Source organism: Panulirus ornatus, chromosome 62 (genome assembly GCF_036320965.1).
Source record: "Panulirus ornatus isolate Po-2019 chromosome 62, ASM3632096v1, whole genome shotgun sequence".
Taxonomy (NCBI): Eukaryota; Metazoa; Arthropoda; class Malacostraca; order Decapoda; family Palinuridae; genus Panulirus; species Panulirus ornatus.
The window spans coordinates 14,195,554-14,208,905 of NC_092285.1; the positions used below are offsets into that span (position 1 = coordinate 14,195,554).

General features: G+C 41.8%; 3 protein-coding genes across 6 annotated transcripts in view; 1 reads left to right on the top strand and 2 right to left on the bottom strand.

The window, feature by feature from the left end:
* LOC139745747 (DNA polymerase lambda-like) overlaps nt 1-13,352 on the top strand; it is a 305,248-nt gene that overhangs the window by 67,797 nt on the left and 224,099 nt on the right. The window lies entirely within an intron of this gene.
* Nucleotides 1-13,352, bottom strand: part of LOC139745703 (uncharacterized) — a 96,579-nt gene that overhangs the window by 43,967 nt on the left and 39,260 nt on the right.
* On the bottom strand, nt 1,066-9,765 carry LOC139745750 (myosin heavy chain, muscle-like). The gene is made up of 8 exons (XM_071656274.1): nt 9,635-9,765; nt 7,984-8,559; nt 7,757-7,784; nt 3,642-3,741; nt 3,318-3,407; nt 3,033-3,195; nt 1,630-1,672; nt 1,066-1,154 (listed from the first exon to the last, which is right to left on the bottom strand). Exons 2-7 carry the CDS (start codon nt 8,489-8,491, stop codon nt 1,668-1,670), a joined length of 894 nt encoding a protein of 297 aa, XP_071512375.1. The 5' UTR covers nt 8,492-8,559; nt 9,635-9,765; the 3' UTR covers nt 1,066-1,154; nt 1,630-1,667.

Sequence of the window (13,352 nt, forward strand, 5' to 3'; positions counted from 1 at the left end):
TATATATATACATATATGCATCCACGTATATATGAATAGTATGTACATTACCTCAGTGCCATCAGGTTCGGCCTGCTCCTCGCGACCCCTTTGCTTGAACTTGACTTCACCAAAGTGCATGACAACGGCGGTGATCTTGTACACGTTTTCTATCTCTTCAGAGGAGAAGCCCAGGATATCGAAGGCGTCCTGTAATGAATGAAGGAAAATATACAGATCATGAAGGTAGTAAACAAATATGGCAGACGCTGAGAGCTGGTGCAGCTCAATGAAGATGGCGGGGTATAGAGGAAACGAAATCATTGTTACAATATCATCTTCCAACACAGTCCTCCTACCTTCTACATGACTATAGCATTGGCGGACCCACGCCTGACAACATTATACCATTAAGGGGACTAATATATACTGCTATGAACATCATTATAGCACTAAGCACCCCCCCCCCTCTCTCTCTCTCTCTCTCTCTCTCTCTCTCTCTCTCTCTCTCTCTCTCTCTCTCTCTCTCTCTCTCTCTCTCCACACTTGCCACATTGGAGCCAGACCTTTGCCCTGTGGTCCAAGCTACGGCTCACTTCAGGTCCCATCATGGTACCATTCGGTGAGACGTTCATTCTCTCGTATCTGTAACATACTCACTCCACCGCCTCACAGTCCTCTCCACTCACCCACCGCTAAGTACGACAACCTTTGTTTTGATTCACAACTGCAACCATGCGTCTCCCTCATTCACCCACCAACTTGTGCAGCTTCTCATCCGGGTCCGCCACCAACACCGTAACATCTGGTTATAACAACGGCCTCACCTCCCAACACCACTTGCTCTGAACCAATCCTGGTGTTACTCAGAACCTTACTTGATCAAGGCTCCTGTAGCCCAAGGCTGCGCTACTAACTGTAGCAGGGAACTGTAGACTTCATCGGAGTGAAAAGTTCTTTGATGAGCTGTGCTCCCAACAACACAGTCTCAAGCTGGCGGAGTCAGATAACACACACACACACACACACACACACACACACACACACACACATGGAGGTTGAGAAACTCACGTGACAGAACTGCATGTCTTCTCCGTCGTCGATGGAGGGGACAGTGACCTTGCCCTGGGACACGTAGTGATAATCGTAGATGTCGTTGCTGAGGAAACACATGGCTAGGTGCAGAAGGAAGGATTTGTTAGAATGAGATAAAATAAGATGAGAGACGCTGTTGTGTAAGACTTTATAATGGAATACTTAATTATTGAAGATACGAATCGTTTAATCAGATTTCATAATGTAATACACAAATCTAACAAATGTTGCACTAAACAGAGCCAGTGATAAGATAGTCAGATAACATGTAGTCATGTTGTATGTTGATGATTAGTAATGTGTACTTGTGTAGTTGTGATCAGATAGTCAGATAACATGTAGTCATGTTGTATGTTGATGACTGGTAATGTGGACTTGTGTAGTTCTGACACACTTGAGTAAGTCCTCCTCCTGTATTTTCTCAGTTATGAACACGTTATCCACAAACGGTTAACATATCGATCACATGTCGTCTCGTTCATCGATACTGCAGCCACATATGGTCTCAGATTATGTGGTACAATGAAGCATTACTATGATACGGGTGGCGCTCACCTGTGATAAACGTAGACATTGTAATCTTGGTGTCAACCTTATGCTGTAATCCAGAAGAAAACAATTACTGTCACACATGAAGACTGAAGATGGCTCACATTAATTGTGTTATGTCAGTAAATTCTCCAACACGTTCGGTATTAAGGAAAGTAAAAATATAATGCTTGGTATGATGGTCAGAAGAGACCTTTCATGAGTTACTGGTTATGAGTCATATTGATTCATACGGTATGATGTTACTGTAATGATTAATGAAAGACCATTGCTATACAAGAGAAACATTGTATCATTCATTAGTATTACTGTATATCTTGCATTCATAGTGTATTATTCATTAGTATTATTGTATATCTTGCAGTGAATACCATTAGTTCATAGTATATGTTGCAGTGAATACCATTAGTTCACGATATATGTTGCAGTGAATACCATTAGTTCACGATATATGTTGCAGTGATTAACAAAGATGTGAGAGGTTAACTTGTGTGGCTGTTGTGTTCACACGACCATATGGTATTAAATTCACCAGGTCTCAACGGCCGGGGGTCTGGCTAAGTGGCCACAATATCAAAGCTCTGACTTTAAGCCAACTGCTAATGCTGAAAGAACACTGAATATCGAATATATAAACAGGCAGTATTTCTGTTCTATGACATCGGCTGCCAGAACTTAGAGATATTTATTTCTAGCTCATTACAGTGCAGTCAAGTAGTAGTCAGAGACAAAAATTTCTGCGACACGCTGACCGAAAAGCACTTAGCCATCGAGATCTGATCCCTCCCTCCCTCTGTCTGTCTCGATTGGCAGAGACAAAGGTTCTCTGTAGCTCAGACTTGACGCCCAAACTGGGTTGCGGCGCCCCAAGTATGTCCCACGAGTGTTGTTCGTCTGTACACACAGCCATGTCATACAGCTGATCTGTGAGTCGTAGGAACCTCAGCTGCAAGTGTACATTGCGTGTAAATGTTACGATTAATAATTACTTATAAAAGATGGGTTTCCTTCCAGTCGTTACAGTGTTGGAGGCAGCAGAAGGTTGAGGTACAGAGTAACTGATGGTCATATACTCAGTTAGTTCTAGTTATTTCTTGTTTACAATTTAAGCATCGTAATATGCTAGAATACATAGGGATACGAGGATTAAACATCTAGATATATACACTGTATGTACACAAACAGCGTAAGAGATACATGCAAAGAAAAGTATGAGCTTAAGATAATATGTTAAAACGATATTTTCTATGGCTTCGATGGAAGCACAAGTTGAGTTTGGTTGATCGTATAACATATAGAAACATTTCATATATCATATCTGCCATGGTAATATCTGACGATGTGGAACTGACATACGAAAGCTTAAACATTACATTCTGTAAGTATGATTAGGTATTAAGAACACTTACGCTTGATTGTTGTGATCTGGTCTGACATCATCTCGTAGAAGATGTGGTAAGATCTCTCCAGGGACTGCTGGGAGATGACACGAGCCTTCTCCAGCAGGTAGACCTCAATGTCTCCACCAGCTAACTTCCCACTCGGTTGGAAATGGATACGGATGAACTTACCCTGTGGTGGAGAACGGTGGAAGTAGTCATTCAGAGCTCATGGAGGAGTGATAGTGACATTAATACAGAATATAAATCTGAACGATTTGTTTACTTAAAAGCGCAGTGTTTACGTGTACTTACAAAGCGGGAGGAGTTGTCGTTACGGACGGTCTTGGCGTTACCGAAGGCCTCCAGTACGGGGTTGGTCTGGATGATCTGGTCCTCCAGGTTCTGCAGGCAAGTGTCATAAATACTTTACTAACACGTCTCCCAAGACAGTAGGTAATGCTGCACTACATGTCGGTCAGCAATAGTGATTCAAGTGAGACATAAGGATAAGGATACACAATATTACATGACTAATATCACTGCAAGTAATGAGACTTGCCACTAAAGAACTAATCAGTTGGTGTATGTCATTCTCAGGCAGCCTAGACCACTGGAAGCCACTGGTGGTATTATTACCTGTTTCTTTTCCTCAGTCTTCTTGGTGGTGGCGCCGACGTTGGCGAAGTATGAGAGTACCTTCTTGGTGTTCTCAGTCTTGCCAGCACCTGACTCACCCCTGTAGTGAGCAAGAAGGTGATTACCAAAGAATCAAAGTTTGAAGTATATAAGAAGTAAAATGGGCAAGAAAGTATGAAGAGTGAACGGAATATCAGAACATGTTACTAAAGCATATTGAAATGCTAAGATACTTTAATTATATCGTATCGAAGTAGAGAAAGTTGCTGGTAATGCACTTGGAGGTATAGGTTCAGTGATTAGGTAATCACTGCGATAGCTAGATATAGACTATTGATACTGTATCAAAACAGGATTTCAAGCAAAAGTGAAATATAAAGGTTGGCTCTGATGCTATTTCTGAATTCCAAATAACATATTAGTACGGAACATGGCTTATACGACTCATTAATGGAATAATATTATGGTGGTAAATACCGTATATACTCGTGTATAGTTCGAGTTAACAAGCCCAAATTTTTAGGTAAAAAAAAAATATGGGGTCGACCTATACATGGGTAATATCTTCGTTAGAATGAAATCCTTGCATGAAGAGCTAGGAGGAACCTTTAGCTTCAGACATGAAAAATATTTACCAGTTACTGCCAGTAAACACTGGAAACGTAAAATATGTACCAATTAGTAATGAAAAGCTGTGTAGTGTCGTCAGCAGATGAAGCTCACCAACTCACATTACGCTAACTTGCCTTTCAGTAGCCTGTGTTGAAGTTCTTAGCTTCGTCTAATCTATCATATCATATTCGGTATCACAGTACCCAGAGATCTACACAAAATACAGGAACAAAAAACTTTTCGATGTTTCACACTTAACCTACGAAATTCACTAACCTTGTCATCAAGTTCTTGTGGAAGACGCTGTGATAGTTTCGTTCTCAATACAAAAGCAACTCTGCGTAAATCTTGTGCACCAATCATGGCTCGCCTTAACATCTGTGATGCCTTTTTTTGCTTTGTCGCTGTCTCCCGCGTTTGCGAGGTAGCGCAAGGAAACAGACGAAAGAAATGGCCCAACCCGCCCCCATACACATGTATATACATACGTCCACACACGCAACTATACATACCTACACAGCTTTCCATGGTTTACCCCAGACGCTTCACATGCCTTGATTCAATCCACTGACAGCACGTCAACCCCGGTATACCACATCGCTCCAATTCACTCTGTTCCTTGCCCTCCTTTCACCCTCCTGCATGTTCAGGCCCCGATCACACAAAATCTTTTTCACTCCATCTTTCCACCTCCAATTTGGTCTCCCTCTTCTCCTCGTTCCCTCCACCTCCGACACATATATCCTCTTGGTCAATCTTTCCTCACTCATTCTCTCCATGTGCCCAAACCACTTCAAAACACCCTCTTTTGCTCTCTCAACCACGCTCTTTTTATTTCCACACATCTCTCTTACCCTTACGTTACTCACTCGATCAAACCACCTCACACCACACATTGTCCTCAAACATCTCATTTCCAGCACATCCATCCTCCTGCGCACAACTCTATCCATAGCCCACGCCTCGCAACCATACAACATTGTTGGAACCACTATTCCTTCAAACATACCCATTTTTGCTTTCCGAGATAATGTTCTCGACTTCCACACATTCTTCAAGGCTCCCAGAATTTTCGCCCCCTCCCCCACCCTATGATCCACTTCCGCTTCAATGGTTCCATCCGCTGACAGATCCACTCCCAGATATCTAAAACACTTCACTTCCTCCAGTTTTTCTCCATTCAAACTCACCTCCCAATTGACTTGACCCTCAACCCTACTGTACCTAATAACCTTGCTCTTATTCACATTTACTCTTAACTTTCTTCTTTCACACACTTTACCAAACTCAGTCACCAGCTTCTGCAGTTTCTCACATGAATCAGCCACCAGCGCTGTATCATCAGCGAACAACAACTGACTCACTTCCCAAGCTCTCTCATCCCCAACAGACTTCATACTTGCCCCTCTTTCCAAAACTCTTGCATTCACCTCCCTAACAACCCCATCCATAAACAAATTAAACAACCATGGAGACATCACACACCCCTGCCGCAAACCTACATTCACTGAGAACCAATCACTTTCCTCTCTTCCTACACGTACACATGCCTTACATCCTCGATAAAAACTTTTCACTGCTTCTAACAACTTGCCTCCCACACCATATATTCTTAATGATATATATATATATATATATATATATATATATATATATATATATATATATATATATATATATATATATTTATATATATATATATATATATATACTAGCATGAGTCAGGTACCCATTTTATCAACCAATCCCTAGGGGTTGATGAACAGCTGAGTTGACTGTGGACCGACTGCCACAAACAGGATTCGAACCTATGCGCTGAACCCTGAGCGGCCCGTGAATGAGTCACGGTCACGAACGCAGACCGCTACACCACAAGGAAATGATTCGAACTGATCCTCGGGAAACACCATATCCATTCTGTCGGTTTTCACAAACACTTTGCCACTTTAAACTGTAGCCACTTGTTACACTTTCCCCTTTTAGCACAACTGTTTTTTGGCGTATGCTTAAGTTGTGCAGGGAGCTTTCTCCAGTCACTAATATTTGTTTCGGATACCTTAAATTCCCTTACTGCTACTGCACAGATGTTGGTCTCTTCTGCACATTCAATCACTCGGAACTTGAACTTTGCTGTGAACTTGTTTGTTCTAGAACCCATGCTGAAGAGAACATAGGCGTAGTACGTTTGGTCATTTTTGGCGGGAGAGTCACGCCAATACACGTATTTGTTTGGTATCTTATGTATTTCTAAAAATCAATACTTGTATAACATCATAAGCATCGTAACACTGTATACAAACATGTCATATTTCGGCAAAATAAGAAGCAAGACAATGAGAGTATAAACATAATTTCAACGTACGGTAAAATTAAAGGCTGCTTAGAAAGGGCCGATGCAAAGGTAAAGCCTCCGCGACCAGGGCTCTGCCGTATCACTTAGATGGTATAAATTTTTCGAATCGTTTTCAGTTAAAAACTGTTACATCACAAGTATATTTTGCCTTAACTGTGCCTGAATTAATATATTCTCAGAAATAAATAGGAGTTTTCATGAAACGTGATACATTTCAATGTAAAATAGGATAAGATACATGAAAACAGAAGACTTTATGTAACCTTCCCATGTTCAAGTGATGTTACTAGTTTTTTAAGTTTTCGGATAAAATACTGATATATTACAAAGATATTCTATTCATAGTGTGCTTGATATCATACAATCACGGAAAGGTAATATTTTTGTTAAAATGACGTACGTATTACAGTGGAAAGTGGAATAACATCATGAAAACAATCGACTTTCGCTTTCTTTCGTTATTCAAAAACTTTTGCCGTAATTCCTTTCCGAAAGATTTTCAGTTAAAACAAAAAAACAAAAAAAAAACAAAATTGTATTCCATAATATTGCGTCATAATTGACTTGAATAAATACTCGAATGGAAGTATACAATATTTTTGCTGGTACTATCCGCGTGTCTATGTAAAGTGCCTTATCAATGGTAAACAATTTGTATTCAGTGCTCGGTGGCTCAACCAACCTCAGTTTACAGGACGCAAAGTCGTATTCAGTCGGGATTTTCTAAAATGAGTTTTACATGCCACTGAATATGGTTCATTATTACCCTAGTTTGTTGTCCCATTAACCTCAAAAACTTGGGTCGACCTATATACGAGGCACATCATAAATTAATGATTTCTTGGCTAAAAGTCAAGGGTCGACCTATACACGAGGTAGACTTATAGACGAGTATATACGGTACATAGTATTTACATTATTTACATTATTATTATAATATAGTAGTCACAGTGTTGCACTGTATTAAAAGGAGTTTAACATATTGGTAATCGTTCTGTATGTTGGTAACAGGGTTATATTAATGTGGTCAAAGGACTGTGACAGCAGTGTTGCAGTGTAGTGGTAGTTGTCCCCTCATGTGGTACTCCCACATACCCATTATCATGCAAGACCCACATGAACATTTAGCAGTGAAACGTATACTACTTACGTAATAAGCATGGACTGGTTCTCACCAACTGTAAGCAACAAAATGCGTATGTTAGTTTGTTTAGCCGGGTCGTAAGATTTCCTCTGCGATATATATATATATATATATATATATATATATATATATATATATATATATATATATATATCATAACCGTATTACAACAACGTTTCCTAGATACAGTATATCATTTCATGTATGCTGTATATCTAAGGACTGACACTTACGTTGCATCATGTTCATGTAGGCTCCGTCAGCGATGGCGAAGAGATGAGGGGGTACCTCATTACGCCTCTTGCCCTGGTAGATCTTGACCACACGGTTGGTGTAGATGGGGTAGCGCTTGTAGGGGTTCACAGCGATACAGAAGAGGCCGGAGTAGGTGTAGATGAGTTTGGTGACGTAGCGACACTTCAGGTTGTAGAAGACTGATGGATCGTTGAGGTAGGTCAAGTTGGACATATCCTCACATTTCTCGTACTTGGGAGGGTTGACCTGCTGGACGAGGTCCTTCTTCCAGTTCTTGGTCTCACCACCAGCATAGACGGTGATGAGGTCGCCCTTGGTGCCCTGGATCTCACCCTCGATAAAGCCTTCCTTGTCGTCTGGGATCCAGCAGGACTTCTTGGAGTCGTAAGGCTTGGTGGCATCCTGCATCTTCATCTCCATGGAGATGAACAGGAACTCTGTGGGGTCGGGGTCAGGACCCGTGCTCTTCTTGACGTGGCCAGGCATGATGGTGGTAGGTGCCTAAAGTTGTCTTCAAGTTGTCTGATATTATCGAGGGATATTGGTAATTTTATCTGTAATGCAAAATTGAATCAGATTAGGACATATACATCGTTTGTAAACGCGATAATATACAGGCATCATACAGTGAGGATCACTTTCCTGTGAACATATTTGAACGATATAACTGGTATTATCCTCCAGGTTATATGTTAACCTATGTGAATAGGTTGTTCTCATGAAGCACTTGATCATCTTAACTAACAACGACTGACGTCTGGGAGCAGCAGCTACAAACACCTTTCTCTAATATATCAGGTCAACACGGCACATAAACCATACAAATAAATAAGTAAACATTTGCAGGCCAGCTGCATCCTGTCTTCACAATTAGAAATAAACACTATAATCTAACTTGATAACTGATGCAGTATATCTGCTGTCCCTAAGAATGTTTACGTATAGTATATATATAAGAGAACTCATATGCACTTAGTTGATATTTTTGCACTGAAGTTGCTTTCACGGGATTGGAATCTTATGTGTCGCTCGTGACATGAGCACTTCAAAGCCAAGCGCTTCATACTCGCACCAGGACTTCCTCGGAAGTTCTTAACGTCATCTTACCTACGTAAGTGTAAACTATACAAAAATGGTTTGGAACAATATATCACTGATAACTTTGGCATGGATGAACTGGATATGGACTTGTAATTCTTTTTTTGTTTTTCAGAAAATCTGGCCATATTAGAAATAGCTCGAGAATGTTATTTGTTTGTGAAGTGAAAATAAGACGATGTAAAAAACAAGCATACAACTTTTATCCTAATGAACTGATTATATGTAAGAGTCAAAGGTTCATGAACAATAATCTCTTATTTCCGAGCAGCAGTTGCCACTCCAGAGAAGCCTGGGGCTGTTTTGTTTCTGTATAAATATCTAGGGACATTCTGCTTCGAAAGCTACCGGGCTCGAAGCACTTGCCCGAGACAGTTTCGTGGTTCGTTCATCGCCTTATATTCATAACTGCTTTTCCACAACTATAGTTCGTTTCAAGATCACAGCTACTCCGGGTTCGATATCAAGGTTATGATAATCCCTCATAGAATATAGATCAAATGAGTTTTGCCACTTGTGTCACTGACTTACAACACGCCTCACTTCACAACCACAGTCACAGCACCGTCCGGAGCACCCACCAGGGCGCGTCTGAGGGACTCGCAAAGCGCTATTACCAGGAAAGGTGAGCAAAGGGGTCGAGGTGTTAGCTTGCAGCAGGCAAGAATAGCTCTGGCCGGACACACTGACCAGCATTCTTGAAATTCCTCCAATTTGGCCAGCCAGCCAGCCAGCCAACGTAGCCACAGCGAAGGAACGAAGGGAGAGAAGACCTTCAAAATAAGAGATAAATCAGGAAGTGACGTGGTCCTCATTCTAGTAATAAGGTTCTCATTCATGTCTACGAGACTTCGACTCCACACAGACGCGAATGACTGTTTAAGAAGCAACAATAAATATGTCTAAACTCAGGATATATCCTTCATCTTTCCATCCTGCATAATATATATATATATATATATATATATATATATATATATATATATATATATATATATATATATATGAGCAATGTTGTACGTTATGAATGTTTTACAGGCAAAAAGACGAAAACTGGTAAACACAGAAGAGGGAAAACCCTAGAATGTTGCTCAATTGTTTTCCAAGGTCGCAGCGGGTCCCCACTGAACACCGAGATCGAACAAAGAGCTCTCTCTCTCTCTCTCTCTCTCTCTCTCTCTCTCTCTCTCTCTCTTGTGAGCGCACCATCCAACAAAGTCCTTTTGTTTGTTCTTACTAGTTTTCTTGCCGTAATGTTTCCATGTACCACAAACAGTCCTGGTTATCCTATGATAACTGGAATGGGGATTTGTAGTGTTGCATTTGTTTGAGACACTTGCTATCATCATTACAGTAATCAGTTTGACACATGATTTATCACACAAAATCTTTGATATTCTACTAAAACATAAACAAAGAACCACCACTAGTAAGTGTGACGTAAACAATGAGCTGTAATTAGCAAGTCTTTATGTGTACCAAACACACGTAGACAATCACTCTCTACATGGCAACGTTTTCTATATTTTCCTGAAGTTTGTCGACTTCATGATACTGAAACTCCCTTCATATGGTACAAAATTTTGCCACTGTGCCGTAACAATAGAGGAGAAAAACTATAATTCTATGATTTTATTAAAGGTCGCGAAAGAAATTTGCTATGAAATGCGTTCAATAATTAAGTTACTTGACTCTATGGAGTAGAAAAGTTCAGTCTACATATGTTACAGTGTATGTGCCCACATGCTGACGAGCAACGTTCTGACGAGGTGAATGTATGACTTCATTGAAACATCTTGGTGGTTCATTGTGACGGGACGTGGACGTGCAATGAACGTGGAGAACAATTGATCTTTCTTAGTTTGTTCTTAATGGGGGAAAGGTCTTAGTATGAGTCATGTGATGATGGCTGGTTCCACACGAAGAAGACATGAGTACCTGTCAGCAGCGTGACGTCATGACGTCAGCCACAGTGGTTGACCACTAGACAACTTGTATCTCTCAGCTTTCTTACCTTCCACATGGAGTGTTGTGGCCAGACACAAACACATTGTGTTCCATGATACACGCACGATCTAGATGGAAATGTTCAACACATAATATAATTAGTTTCATTCAAACTAAGTTGCTGAGCGCGTTCGTACACATGACTGACTGGTTATATTGTATCTCTGATGATGGGGTGAAATGTACCAAGATAATGTAATTCAAAATAATCACATTCTCTAACTTAAAATCGTTACACAGAATATGTGTAAATCGAACGAAATTAAGTGTACTAAATATAATCTTATATTAAGTGTATATACTGACATTTCAAAGTATAAACCAACTACCCACAAGTTTCAGGTTACTATTAGAACATTCTTGGTTCAGCGACAGATAAAAAATGATAAAGAATGCGATGTTTTCGCTGGCAAAGCTATCCTGCTGTGCACACCTGACTTATCATTGTTATGTATCGTTCCCCTGGCCGGAACCCATGGCATGAGCACCCCCCCATCATGCCGGGCTGTTCATGGCTCACAGGTCGTTATAGAACTAAGATGATGCAGAATCATTTTTCGTTTCATCGTCATTACTTTATCTTGTAAATATATTCAGGAATCATTGTTATGAATATGGTGATTGTGTGAGTTGGCCACCGTGGGAAGGTGTTCCTCGTGGGTACATGTCTTGGCTGCTCTCATGTTCTCACGTATTCCCAATCGAATCTTTGTGCTTGGCTTTGGGTTAACAGTAGCAAGCTCACTAGGTCACTCACTGGCCATTCGTTCGAAGCCAGCTACACACAGGGTCGAAGGAGGTGTCGTGTTACATGCAGGCAAGGTCGGGTGGCACGGACGACCTACCGCTGGATTTAGCCTCCGTGTCCGGTGCCTGTGTGTGTGTGTGTGTGTGTGTGTGTGTGTGTGTGTGAGGGAATTTGATCACCGCCAGTAACCAAACCATTTCGTAGTCGTCCAGGTCATCACTGTAGTCAGACCCAGTACCGTTGTACAGTACGGCTCCAGAACGCGTCTTCAACCTCAGTGGTGGTCAAGTGAAAGACAACACTGTTCTATGGCGCGTCCAAGACCTTGTTAGATAAGAGAAAGACAAGCAGCTCCCAGCACTGCCCAAGGGCGCCCCCAAGACAAGCAGCTCCCAGCACTACCGAAGGGCGCCCCCAAGAGTTGCATGGCACACAGGGGCAAGGTCTGCTGACCCACTGCCCCAGGCAAGCTGAACATCTTCGATGAGAAACGAGAAGACCTTTTCATAGCCACATTGTGGCAGGGAAGGTTCACAACCCTCGATGGTGAACAAGAGGAAAATGTGCGATTCCCGGTACTATGCCAGACCTCGGCTGGTGGAGAAGGGGTTGGCCTCCATCTCCCAACACAGTCCAGAAGTCACTTTCCTCACCATCGCTGGTAGGGAAAGCAGAACACAGGTGCAGCTGGGACTGTGCTGTACCACACCCTCATCACTGACCCTCAGCACAGGCGAGGTACTTCTTACCGAGCACAAGTGTGCTAACGCTCTCACACCACGCAAGCAACACGCCACCTTCACAAACACCACCTCAGTAAGACACGAAAAAACTCACTTTCGGCCACGCCGTCCGGACGCCACCTGCTGCCGACTTAAACTTGCTTCCACTTGTGGTCGTCTGCTAAAAATACTTGTGTGTTGTGGAGATCATTGGACATGAAGTCTTCCCTGAAGGTTGTACGAAGCTCAGCCACATGTAGTAAATAATCTTTGTTGACTGCTGAACTGTGGCGCGACCAACAGACGATATTCATGACTAGCACTGCCGTATTCACGACTAGCACTGCCGTATTCACGACTAGCACTGCCGTATTCACGACTAGCACTGCCGTATTCACGACTAGCACTGCCGTATTCACGACTAGCACTGCCGCATTCGTTTATGTTAGGAATAAAATGCATGTCAAAGTATCTCACATCACCATGTTTACATTGCAATGAACTGGTTCACTGCTGAAATATAATGAAAGCATGATACCCCTGAGTCTACCATCCCTGAGTCTACCATCCCTGAGTCTACCATCCCTGAGTCTACCATCCCTGAGTCTACCATCCCTGAGGCCATAATGAAGACAACACTTAACTGTGTTGAGTTACTGGGTTGTTCACTATCTCGCATGTCAGTTTACATATGACACATGTAAACACATGATCCACATGGCCAGGCAACTGATCACCAGCGTTTCTCAGGGGTAAGTGAGGTCGGGTCTCC

Bases quoted from the DNA above. Each gene is read 5' to 3' on its own strand.
- LOC139745750 (XM_071656274.1), bottom strand. From the start codon at position 8,491: ATGCCTGGCCACGTCAAGAAGAGCACGGGTCCTGACCCCGACCCCACA. The intron at 7,785-7,983 runs GTAAGTGTCAGT...TGTTGCTTACAG, and splicing joins CTACATGAACATGATGCAAC to TTGGTGAGAACCAGTCCATG. The intron at 3,742-7,756 runs GTAAGTAGTATA...TGCTCACTACAG, and splicing joins AACCAGTCCATGCTTATTAC to GGGTGAGTCAGGTGCTGGCA.